This window comes from Gordionus sp. m RMFG-2023, chromosome 1 (genome assembly GCF_954871325.1).
Source record: "Gordionus sp. m RMFG-2023 chromosome 1, tfGorSpeb1-WG-v2, whole genome shotgun sequence".
Lineage (NCBI taxonomy): Eukaryota > Metazoa > Nematomorpha > Gordioida > Chordodea > Parachordodidae > Gordionus > Gordionus sp. m RMFG-2023.
The window spans coordinates 22,784,421-22,797,986 of NC_088775.1; the positions used below are offsets into that span (position 1 = coordinate 22,784,421).

The 13,566-nt window shown below is 25.8% G+C and overlaps 1 protein-coding gene and 1 long non-coding RNA gene across 2 annotated transcripts; both read right to left on the reverse strand.

Annotated features, from left to right (window-relative positions):
- Positions 1-2,518: 2,518 nt before the first annotated feature.
- Positions 2,519-4,255, reverse strand: LOC135931732 (uncharacterized). Its single transcript, XR_010573138.1, has 3 exons — positions 4,159-4,255; positions 2,937-3,903; positions 2,519-2,855 (listed from the first exon to the last, which is right to left on the reverse strand). It is a non-coding gene; the product is annotated as an uncharacterized LOC135931732 (long non-coding RNA).
- Positions 4,256-9,119: 4,864 nt separating this feature from the next.
- LOC135923125 (probable serine/threonine-protein kinase clkA) lies at positions 9,120-13,356 on the reverse strand. The gene is made up of 2 exons (XM_065457713.1): positions 12,606-13,356; positions 9,120-9,181 (listed from the first exon to the last, which is right to left on the reverse strand). The coding sequence occupies exons 1-2, from the start codon at positions 13,354-13,356 to the stop codon at positions 9,120-9,122; spliced, it is 813 nt and encodes a 270-aa protein (XP_065313785.1).
- Positions 13,357-13,566: the final 210 nt, after the last annotated feature.

The following is a 13,566-nucleotide window of genomic DNA, read 5'->3' on the forward strand; positions in this document are numbered from 1 at the left end:
ATTTAATTGTTTTACTATCATTTATTAGTTGCTTATTAGGCCATAATTTATAAAATTCCTTACATTCCATGACCGATATAGTAGCTCCTGTATCCAATAACATTGTAATTTCTTTATTTTCCACATTAATTTTCACACGCGGACATTCATCATAATTACTATTTTTTTTTTACTAAAATTGGTATATTACAAATTTGAACGTTTAACTTGGGCGGCTCATTTACCTTATTTTTCATAATAACTAAATCATTATTACTTACCTCTTTCTTTATTTTGAATCCCAATTCATTTTTAGAATTTAATGTATTTTTCGGTATTAATTCTTTCTTTGATTTAATGGGTTTTTCGATGTAATAACCCCAAATGTTGTTTTTTCACTATCATACAGTCATACTATAGGACAATCTCGCGCATAATGTCCAATATTTCTACATCGGAAACAAGTGATTACTTGAGCATTATTTCTTTATTTTTCGTTTCTTTAGGTATTACATTATTATATTCATTTTTAATATTCGTTCCTGGTAATCCATTTTTAACTAGTGGAAACGCTACCGTTGGAAACGCATTGATACCTGTTTGTTCTCTTCTAATGCATTTATCCAAGGTATGTCCTGTTCTTCCACAATTTGAACACCTTACCTTTTGTACATTTTCTTTTATTTTAACTGAAACATAACATTTTTCCGTATTGTGACCAGGGTTGCCATGTCTCCCCCCATCAGCGGGAGACGCCTGCAATTTTTTAGTTTACACGCAGACATCTTTCTCCCGCAAAAATCTACCGCAATTTTTTAATTTCTCCCGCATAGTATTTTAACGTTTTTAATATATAAATAATAATTTTGAGAGACATTAATTGATTATTTTTCATTTTTAAAATAAATTTTAAATATTTATTCAAAAAACATGTCAGTTTGAAAATATTTTTCTATCCTGTTTTATTTTTATCCAAGAATAAATATTTCATTCATATAAGTCAGTACAGTGGAGTAAATCTACATCGATTGCAATACAAAAATATTCTCAAAAATAGTAAATAATACAAATGCAACTACATTTGCGGAAATCGTATACATCTACCATGTAGTTCAACATTCAAGCTATATCATCACAATGTGGGTCGAATCTTTTTCTCATGATATTTAACGACTCCAATATAAGTGCAAACCTTAATTGTGCAGGACAAAAATGAGAAAGGCTATCACAAGTATTACCTTAATCCTAGAGATCAATTCTAGACGATTTGAAAGATGGGCATCCATTAGCAATTCTAACAGATGCATCTAATTAGGGAAATATTAAAACATTTCCCGCGATCCTTCTCTATTTCAATAAGAATAAGAACATTTCAATAAAACTGTTAAAAATTTTTCCTCGGATAGTGAAAATTCCAACAATGTAGCTAGCCACATAATGGTAAATATAGCTGATTTAGGGTTATCAATGATTTGCATGTCAGCTTTCTGCGCTTATAATGCCTCTGTGAATTTTGGCAAAAACCAAAGTTACCGAATTGAGGCAGCACAATAATGAATTAATACCAATTGGCTGTATATGCCATATACTACATAATTCTTACAAGAAGGCAATGAATGTACTATCTGTGGATGTCGAAATAATTGTGATGAAATGTTTTAACGAATTTAGTTCATCAACTAAAAGAGTTAATAAATTAAAAGAGTTGGTGAAGTGGTCTTACTTGGAATGGTGTGAGTTGTTGCGATATATACCTATCAGGTGGTTGTCATTAATACCTGCCATCGATATAATTTTAAAATTTTACAATCCCTTTGTTGTATTCGTGTATTTGAATACATACTTGTAATTTAAATATTTGTAATTTTTATTATAAATCGACGAGGGTTAAATATTAATTTGAATATGTAGTCAAGGAAATTATTTTTTTTATAGACTGGTAATTTTAATCATGTTTATGAATTCTTGTAATTTTCATTATTTTTTTATGAATTTTCATTATACTTGTAATTTTTAAATATTAAAAAGATGTTTATAAATGGAATAATTTTTAATAAAATCAGTACTTAGTTTTTTTTGTATTGAAGAAAATTAGAGTTGTTATTTTAAATTGAAGAAATTAAAGTTGTTACGGTCTCTACTACAACCTTCGACAAGTTGATTACACATATAAGGAATTATAACATTCGTAAGATTATTAACCGAAATTATTAAATATTTATATATTAATTTTATTTAATACTAGGTTCCTTATTTGCATTAAGTCTCTCCCACTAGCTTCGACAAATAAATTACAATCCTATATAAGCAGTGGTAACTAGGGATGTAAATTTCCCGGGAAACTATATTTCGGGGAAATTTCCTTTAGAAATTTAGGGAAAAAACGGGAAATAATGGGAAAATAGGGAAAAAACGGGAAACTATCTTTTTTATAATACTTTACAGGTCAATATTGATTTTTTTTATGTTTTATTGAAAATATATAGATTATAAACATATAATTAAACAAATATAAATTATTTTCAACTAATTTGCAATTACTTTACATGTTTTATTTGAAATATTATATATAGACTAAATAATATTTAAACAATTAATTTTGAATAGTTAATTATCTTCGTTTGAAGATGAAAATGATTCCAGATCAGAGCTTGAAATTCTGGAATCCAGCAATTTGTCATTTTCTGAAATTTCCTTTCCCATAAAATGTAGACTTATATAAACTAATTTGCGAACTTTGTCATTTTTTAATCTATTTCTAGATTTAGAATGAATATTTCCAAAGGAGGACCATATTCTTTCGGATGCTGCACTTGTTGGTGGTATTGATAAAATTTGTATGGCTAGGGTCGATATGTATTGATTGCAACATAGACCTAATAAAATATTGAATAACACAATTTTAAGATTAGAAAAAGAGTTAAGTTATTGTTTACAGAAATATAAAAGTATTTAACCTTTCCACCAACTCACTGGATCTGTAAATGATGCGCCTTGCCAAAGACTTGCTATATTAAAAAAAATCTTCCCTTGCACGATATTTGGATAGGTTTCCTACTACTCTTGCAATTTTTAAATCTAGATATCCAGAAAATCGGTTAATAATATCCAACCCCTTTGCAACTTCATTGTCTCTTAAATTAAATCCACAAAACCTTGGGTCAAATATATGAGCAGCATAATGAATGTCCCGACAACAAAAAATTTTTTGGCTTTTGATAAACTGCTCTATTTCTAAAATCTCGCTCTGCGACAATATATTTGATATTGTTTTATAAGCGTTAAATGTCTCCCTGATATGAATAAATGCTTGAGGGACATCAGATAAATTGGCTTTATCTCCTTCCACTATCTCTATTTGCGTAAATATGACTTTAATAAAATTATATAGTTGCATTAGATCATTTAAAAACCCATCATTATCAAGAAGAGTAAGTCTCTTATCTCGATCAGTAAATATATCAAGAATAGCCATTTCCTGTAAAATATCTTTATTTTTTAACAAGCTATTTATCATCAAAACTATACCTGCCCAACGAGTTGGGTTAGGCAACTTTAGGGAAACAATTTTATTATTATTTCTTAGTTGTTTTTCTTTTAACGTTGATAAAAGAATATTGTTAGATTTTAAATATTTTTAGCTTTTGTGACTAAAATTTGAATGGATAATATCTTATTTGCTATGTCCTTTACAAGTAGATTTAATCCATGAGCGGCACATCCAATGCATTCAATAGTTGGGTATTTCAGTTTTACAAGGGCCCTTGCTTTTTTCATATTGCTTGCATTGTCAGTTATTATGGTGTTGATTTTTAAAATTCCTACTTCTTCAATTACTTTAATAAATTTGTTTGATATATATTCACCAGTGTGCATGTTAGATCCTGTGTGAATCGATTTATAAAAAATGGGACAGGGGGGTTGCTAGAATAAAGTTGATAATGGATTTCCCTCTTATATTTGTTCATTCATCATAAATTAGAGTCAAATTTTTACTTTTGCTTAATTTTTCATTGACTATATGTTCAATCCTCTTAAACTCACTGTCTAAGATGACTGTAAATACATTAATTAATACTAAAAATTTTCAATTACTATAAATATTCTCTATTAACATAACTTAAAATTTCATATATTATTTATAAATTTCATTGGTATTTATTTATAATATAAATATACTTTTCAGACTAGCTATTTAATTTTAACAAGTATCTTCTAAAATTTTGCAAATGTAAATAGGGAAATTGACATAATTCAAAAACAAAACACAATTATAATTTATGATATGAACCACGAGGAAAAAATGATTTTATAAAAATAAAAATCGTATTTATTTTATCATAAGATAATTTTCAAAATTGAGAAACTGTTAATATTATAAAAATCATGTTGATTTAGGCAAAAAAACCTATTATAAAAATTGGGGAAACTATAGGGGAAATTTCCCTGTCTTACATCCCTAGTGGTAACACCCTTAAAAAATACTTATTAAATAGAGATTTTAAAAGCTGTCCTAAAATTCTGAAAAATCAGAAGAATATTTGGGATTCGTTTCACATGTAGGAAATCTACTTCATTCAGTTAATATTCAGTTGCAATCAGAATATTCCTTATTAAAAAAGATTCACAAAATCATGCTACAGCTCTGCTCATCTCTACAGTTAAAAATTGATAATAAATTTTATGGCGCTATTGCTAAAAATATTATATTAAAATGTTCAAATAATACTCTAATTAATACATTTTTAAATGATGCAATATTTTCATTAGACAATTTTAGAATATTTACAATCGAAATTTGATTTTAATAACTCTATTTACAAATGTATAAATATTATGACCTTGAAACAGAAACCATCAATTGATGGTTTTTATAATTTAATAAATATAATAAAAATGCCGAAAGACATTGTTGCCTTTTTTGAGGAGATTGTAATTCTCTCTATTTTTTATGATTCGCCAAAATACTTAAAGTTAGATGGTCTTAAAGCAGAGGAGAAATGGGTAGAATTTTTGCGTAATAACGATAAATCCCCATGCTTGGGAAAAATATGCGAGTATGTCTTCTCCTTACCTCATTCTAATGCCTCATCCGAGCGCATTTTTAGACTGATGAGGACTGCCTGGAAAAAGGAGGGAAATCGGATTGCTTTAAAAACATTAGAGGCCGAGCTAATGGTTAAACAAATACATAATATGTCATGCCAGGAATTTTATAAATGTCTCAATAACGATGGTAAACATTTAGTTCTATTATTTAAATCTCAAATAAAATATAATTAAGTTTTAGCAATGGCGCCATAAAATTTATTATCAATTATTAACTGTAAAGATGAACACATCTTCAGCATAATTTTATGAATCTTTATTAAGATTCTTCTGATTGCAACTACACATTAACAGCATGTATTAGATTTCATACATGTGAAAACATTCCTAAATATACCTCTGCCATTTATTATTGAAAAAAATTTTTTAAATGTTAGGACAGCTTTTATAATCTTTACTTAAGAAATATTTTTTTAAAGGTTTATAAAATTTTAAAATTCTATCGATGGCGGGTATTAGGAACATATCGCAACCAACATTGTGCTGACTTGATTCTGTAAATACACACTGTTTTTACCAAATTCACTGAGGCATAGAAAGCTAACATGCATTTATTGATAATCTCGAATCTGTTATATTTACCATTATATGGTTAGCTATGTCTTTGAATTTTTCACTATTTGAGAGGAAAAAATTTAATAGTTTTATTGAAACGACTTTAATTTTGTTGAAATAGCGGAGGATCAAGGGAGATATTTTAAAATTTCCCTTATTAGATGCATCATATGTATGCCGATCTTTCAAATCGTCAAGAATTGACCTCCTGGATTTAGGTCCTAAAACATCGATGATAGCCTTGCTCATTTTTGTTCTACAATTATAGTTTTTATATATATTAGAGTTCGTTAAATATTATGGGAAAAAGATTCTACTAACATTGTAATGATAAGTATCCCTGTGAATTATGTAATACAAGATAAGTAATTACAATTACCGAAACTGTAGTTGCATCTGTATTATTTCTTATTTTTGGAATATTTTATTATGTATTTAAACGTGATACGTGATAATTAAGCGCCTATCCCTATAATGTTATACACACACACGTAAATTTCCAATTGCGGTCGTTTTGCGGGACATTCGCATAAAATATATTTTTAAAAAATTAAAATCGTTTTTTTTTATATAAAATTTTTTCTTGTTTACATTCTTTTATATATAAAAAAGATCATTGGTTTTTTTTTAATTAATATATTTTAATTAATCAAGATGTTATTTTATTTAAAAATAGTTACAGACTTTGTATTATATAAACTAATTATAAAAAATAATAGGCGGATAATTAAGTTAATTAAAATCCCGGGCCCGCAAAAAAATTTATTTTAGCAATTTTTATATTTCTACCGCAATTTCCATATTTCTACCGCATAATACCAAATCTCTCCCGCAATTTAAAAATTTTGACCTGGCAACCCTGGGTTAGATCCCAAAGCAATCAGATTTGTAAGCGACGCTCTTGCCGATTAGGCCAAAGACGCTTTTCAAAATTTGCGATTTTTTAAATATATATTATATATTGTGACACTGTGACTGTGGCACGCCTTTCATATATAAAGATTTTTAATAGTGATGATTTTATATAGTACCCAAGATACCTCATCAGAAGATGTTAAAGATTTGGTAATTTATGTTACAGATGATTTTGTTTTAATAAATATTTCACATTGTATACTCAAGGTCAAGATGGCTCAGATTTAGATAAATTATAAATAAATGGAATTCTATCAAATTAAGAAATATAGCCTAGCCATTTCATCAGAGGGTTAGGATTTCGATTTCAACAGTATCAATGTTTAAATTATCAAATATATTATCTTACAATAAAGATCTTATTGAAGAATGGATCCATGTTATGAGAAGATGCAAATTTACTCAAAACTCTGTAGAACAATTTATTAAGGAGTGCTTTATGCCTTCTATTATCGAAAACCCTTAAGACAAAATCCAATCCCACAATCTAATAAATATTTGAATTTTATACGATTATATATCTTTTAATAAGGTAATTTTTATGCATAAGTATACATTTGCATTTATATGATTACTAGCTGTATAAGATCATCAAGATTGACAAAGAATTAGAATTTTCTTCTTAATTTGATGGTGGATGAATCAAAAATTCCCCTCTTATTAATGGACAAATTAGAAAATAAACAACTATTTATAATTCTAGGGAGTTGTTAAATTAAAAACCATGCTTTATGAATTATCACTTTTATGAAAAACATAGGTCTGTAATTGTTGATTAGAATATAAAAATTTATAATATCTTCAGTAGTAATAAAAAAAAAATAAAGATAAATTAAAGGAAAGATTTCAAATATATTTTTTACTTTTTCTTTACCTGCCTTCCCAGAAAATAACATGGTGGCAGATAATTATTACGCTACAAATTGAAATATGTATTAAAAAAAAAAATTTAGACATGATTATAAATACTGGAACATGGTGAAGCTAGAAGAAAGAGGATTATGGAAAATGATGCTAATATAATTCTAAAAACACGTAAGAGATGATTAAAATATAAAATTAAAAATAAATATAATAAAATTTTAATAATAAAATATTTAAAATATGAAAAAACCTATTTGGGACAATAAGAATAAAACAAAATCCATTGATGAATTAGAAAATTATTTAACAAACCATGAGAGTAAAGATGTTTTGAGTTTAACATTTAATTTAGCAGATGACTTATATTTGCTTATGGACACAATGTTACCGATATATGGAGCTTCAAGTTATGAAGAAGCAATATCTGTATTAAAATATTTTTGTGATTATAAAGAGGTAAAAGAGATAAATGGAAAAACTAGATCATATAATATATGTTATCCTAATAAAAATTTTAAAGATAATAAAAACTTGAATAAAATTGAATTATGTAAATTAATACCAAATGTTAAAAAAGAAATAAATTCTTATAAATTAAAAGAAATAAATCATATGATAATAATTGATGAAACAATAGTGATGAAAAACAATAATGAAATAAAAATTAGAGAAAATAATAAAATAAAAATTTTTATAATTTATAAAAAAATTTAAAAAAACTTTGGAAATAAAGAAAATTAAAACAAACATTAAGGTGATTAAATATCGTGATGTTGAAAAAGAGATTAAGAGTACGATATGGAGATCGTATGTTGTAAATGGAAGGAGAAAGAGAAATTTTTTTATAAAGAACAAGTTGAAGAGAAATTATGATATAAAAAAATTGTTTATTTGAAAAATAAAGGAGTAAAATTTAAAAATAAAAATAATAAATAAAAAATTATAATATAAAATGAGACAATTAAAAATATTCTATTATTCTATATTCCAAATTATGATATTCTTATGTATGATTCTGATAAATTATTTATTCCATTATCATGTCAATTATTCCAAATTATGATTCTTATTCTTATGAATGATTCTGATAAATTATTTATTCCATTATCATGTCAATTATTCCAAATTATGATTATGATTCTTATTCTTATGAATGATTCTGATAAATTATTTATTCTATTATCATGTCAATTATTCCAAAATTATTTTATTTGAGATATATTGATCATAATATATATTTACAAACATTGATAACTAAATGATAATAAATTACGAGATGAACAAGCTAATGTGGGGATGATCATGCTACTAACAAACCAATGAAAAAGATATGACTGAGGTTAGACAACGAATAAAATATCAAATGAAAATTCTACTACAAAGAAATGGAAAAATTTAGAGGGGGAAGAAGTGAACAAGTTTAAGTTCAAGTTCAACAAAATTCGAAAATTCAAAGTCAGTTCAAAATTCATAAATTCAAAGTCAAGTTTAAAAGCGAGAATATGACCTACGACATAGAAAATGATTGTTATAAATAAATAAAAATTTTGTAAAAAAAATAATAATATATATATATAAAATTTTGAAAGAGAAATGGGATGATCAATACGAGCAGCAAATCTACTAGCAATGTTCAACCAACGACGTTCAACCAACGATGTTTCATAAAAGATGTTCGATATTCAAGAATCAAATGGTCAAACAAACAATATGAACAAGTGACATATGGAGAAATTGAGAGACGAATGACTGGAAGAAACTGAGGAAAAAAGAGATTTAAAAAAAGAGGGAAATGTTAATTAGAATATAAAAAAATATTTTTCTTTCTTTTTAAATTTATTTAAATGACCTTTTTTTCTTTTTGTGAAATATATTTTGTGCGACCTTTAAAAAAAGATATCGTATTCGTATATGTAAAACGTTAAAATAACTTTTCTTAAAGTAACTTTAAAACAAATTGTAAATTGTATATATGTAAATAGTATTAAAATAATACAGGGTTTCCTATCCAAAAAAGGAAAAGGTTCAATCAAAAAAGGAAAAAGTTCAATCAAAAAAGGAAAATTGTCAATCAAAAAAGGAAAAGTCCCAAAGGTTAAGGAAAAAGTCCAATCAAAAAAGGAAAAGTGTCAAACAAAAAAGGAAAAGGTTCAATCAAAAAAGGAAAAGTGTCAAACAAAAAAGGAAAACGTCCAATCAAAAAAGGAAAAGTGTCAATCGAAAAAGGAAAATTCCCAAAAGAAAAGGAAAAGGGTCAATCAAAAAAGGAAAATTCCCATTCAAAAAAGGAAAATCGTAATTCTTTTAAAAAAATATATAAACTTTTCAATTTTTCTTAAATTTATTTATTTTTGTCATTCCTTCTTATTTTATTTCTAACTTTTTGCGATTTCTTTATTTTATTTGTATCTTTTCTCACTATATCTTTTCTCAATTTTTTTTCTTCTCATTTTTGTGGTTTGACTGAAAGTCTTCATTCTTGGTCTGGATGGGTATGACTTGGTCTGAGGGTGGGGGGGGGGCAATATAGAGATTCGCAAAGAATACGCGAATTGGTTTGTAGATGTATCATATATGAAGGAAAAATTTATATTTATCGATGAGAGCGGGTTTTCAATATCATTGAGGCGATAATATGGATATTCCCAAATAAATAAAAAGGCAATTAATGTTCAAGGAATAAAGACAATAAATTACACTATCATTGCGGCTCTCACAATTGCAGGAATATTTTGATTCGAAGTTCTTGATGGCCCTTGCAATGCTATATATTTTAGCAACTTTATAAATGAAATATTAAATCATTTTGAAGAATCTAACATGATTAATATGATTTTTGTGATGGATAATGTTCCATTTCATCTCAATCATTCAATTAGGGAATCGATCGAAAGAAAAGGACATACATTGAAATATTTACCACCCTACAGTCCGTATCTTAATCCTTTTGAGAATGTGTTTTTTCAATGGAAGGATTTTGTCAGAAATAAAAATCCTAGTAACGAGGAAGAATTAATTCGTTATATAGAACATGGAGAAAGAGGAATATCTGAAGAAAATGCAAAAAATTATTTTAGAAATATGTAGACATATATGCCAAAATGTAGAAGGGGAGAAATTATTAATGATTAATATAAATTTTTGTTTCGTACTATATTAAATATATATCGTAATTGTAATTAAATAATTTCATATGTAAAAAATTATAATAAAAAAGTTGTCTGCCAAAAATTTAGTGAAAATTAAATATACTTAAAAGAATTATCAAAAATGAGAAGAAAAAAAATTGAGAAAAGATATAGTAAGAAAAGATACAAATAAAATAAAGAAATCGCAAAAAGTTAGAAATAAAATAAGAAGGAATGACAAAAATATTTAAATTTAAGAAAAATTGAAAAGTTTATATATTTTTAAAAAAAATTACGATTTTCCTTTTTTGATTGACCCTTTTCCTTTTCTTTTGGGAATTTTCCTTTTTCGATTGAAACTTTTCCTTTTTTGATTGGACATTTTCCTTTTTTGTTTGACACTTTTCCTTTTTTGATTGAACCTTTTCCTTTTTTGTTTGACCCTTTTCCTTTTTTGATTGGACTTTTCCTTAACCTTTGGGACTTTTCCTTTTTTGATTGAACCTTTTCCTTTTTTGATTGGGACTTTTCCTTTTTTGGATGGGAAACCCTGTAATATATATAGTTGTAAAATTTTCAATATCTTCAGTAGTAATAAAATTAAAAATAAAGATAAATTAAAGGAAAGGAAAGATTTCAAATAAATTTTTTACTTTTTCTTTACCTGCCTTAGATGATAATTGTTATTTTCATAGAAGGCAGGTAAAGAAAAAGTTAAAAATTTATTTGAAATCTTTTATTTAATTTATCTTTATTTTTATTACTATTACTACTCAAGATATTGGAAATTTTACAACTATATATATTATTATTTTAATACTATTTACATATATACAATTTATAATTTGTTTTAAGGTTACTTTAAGAAAAGTTACAATTTACAATTTATTTTAAGGTTACTTTAAGAAAAGTTGTTTTAACGTTTTACACATACAAATACGATATCTTTTTTAAAAGGTCGCACAAAATATATTTCACAAAAAGAAAAAAGGTCATTAAATAAATTTAAAAAGAAAGAAAATATAAATTTTTTTTATTCTAATCAACATTTCCCACTTTTTTTAAATCTCCTTTTTCCTCAGTTTCTTCCAGTCATTCGTCTATCAATTTCTCCATTAGTCACTTGTTCAGATTGTTTGTTTGACCATTTGATTCTTGATTATCAACATCTTTTATGAAACATCGTTGGTTGAACATCATTGTTGAAACGTCGTTGGTTGAACAGTGCTAGTAGATTTGCTGTTCGTATTGATCATCCCATTTCTCTTTCAAAATTATATATATATATATGTTAGCGGCAATGTGAAAATTCCGGCAATGTATACATTGCCGGAATTTTTTCAGCAATGTGAGGTAGTGGTAGGCAGGGTAATTTTGTTATTTCGGCAAAGTATACATTGCCGGGTTAAATCAGGCAATGTGTAATTTTTGTAATATTATATTATTAATAATTTTTTCGAAATAAAATATTTTTGGAATAATTGAAATGATAATGGAATAAATAATTTATCAGAATCATTCATAAGAATAAGAATCATAATTTGGAATATAGAATAATAGAATATTTGGAATTGTTTTATTTTATATTATAATTTTTTATTTATTATTTAATTATTTTTATTTTTAAATTTTACTCCTTTATTTTTCAATTTAAACACTTTTTTTATATCATAATTACTCTTCAACTTATTCTTTATAACAAAATTTCTCTTTCTCCTTCCATTTTCAACATATGATCTCCATTACGTACTCTTCTCTTAATCTCTCTTTCAACATCACGATATTTAATCACCTTAATATTTGTTTTAAATTTCTTTATAAATTTTTTATTAATTATAAAATTTTTTATTTTATTATTTTCTTCAATTTTTATTTCATTATTGTTTTTAATAACTATTATTTCTTCACTTGTTATCATATGATTTATTTCTTCTAATTTATAAGAATTTATTTCTTTTTTGACATTTGGTATTAATTTACATACAATTTTATTCAAGTTTTTATTATTATGATATTTATAATTATAATTTTCATGCTTTTTATTGTAATATGTACCTTCATAATTTTTACTATCTACTTTTCTATTTTCCTCGATTATATTTACAATTTTATTAATTATGTTTCCTTTTATCCACGTCCTTCCCAGAATTGCAATCTTGTCATTTTGGACTATAAAAGCATCTAAGTTTTGAGTTTTGTCTTCATATCTCACTTTTATTTTAACGATTCCTAGCACCTCTATTCTTTTCCCATCATAGCCAGTCAGTTTCGTATCCGATTTATTCAAGACTTTAATTCCTATCTTTCTAGCAATATTAATCGACAATAGTGAATACCGCGACCCGGTGTTGATCTGCATGACTATTAGTAAATCATTAAGGTATATCGTAACTTTGTAATCATCATTTTCCTTGTCATCATCATCCATTCTATTTACGTCAAATCTGTTGTTGTATGACTGATTATTGTTCTGATTATTATTGTATCTACGTATGTATCTCGATTCGTTCTGATGTCTATAATATCTATAATTATTTTCATTATATTTGTAATTATCATTATTATTAAATCTATAGTTATTGTAGTTATAATTATTTTTATTGTTAAATCTTGTAAAATTATTATAGGGTCCTGGCCCATTATACCCCCTATTATTATCATAAACTCTAGGATTATAATTGTTTCGATATCTTGGTTCATAATTATTTGTATGTCTCGAATCTTCATAATTATCGTATCTCGGTTTCCACTGATATCTGTGTACGTGCGACTTTATCCCTTTATCGTGCTCATCGTATTTCATCATCCTTAAATTTTTTTTACTATCTAAATAATCTTCTAATTAATCTATGAATTTTATTTTATCATTATTGTCTTATATAGGTTTATTCATATTTTAAATATTTCATCATTAAAATTTTATTATATTAATTTTTAATTTTATATTTTAATCACCTCTTACGTCTTTTTAGAATTATATAAACATCATTTTCCATAATCCTCTTTCGTCTAGCTT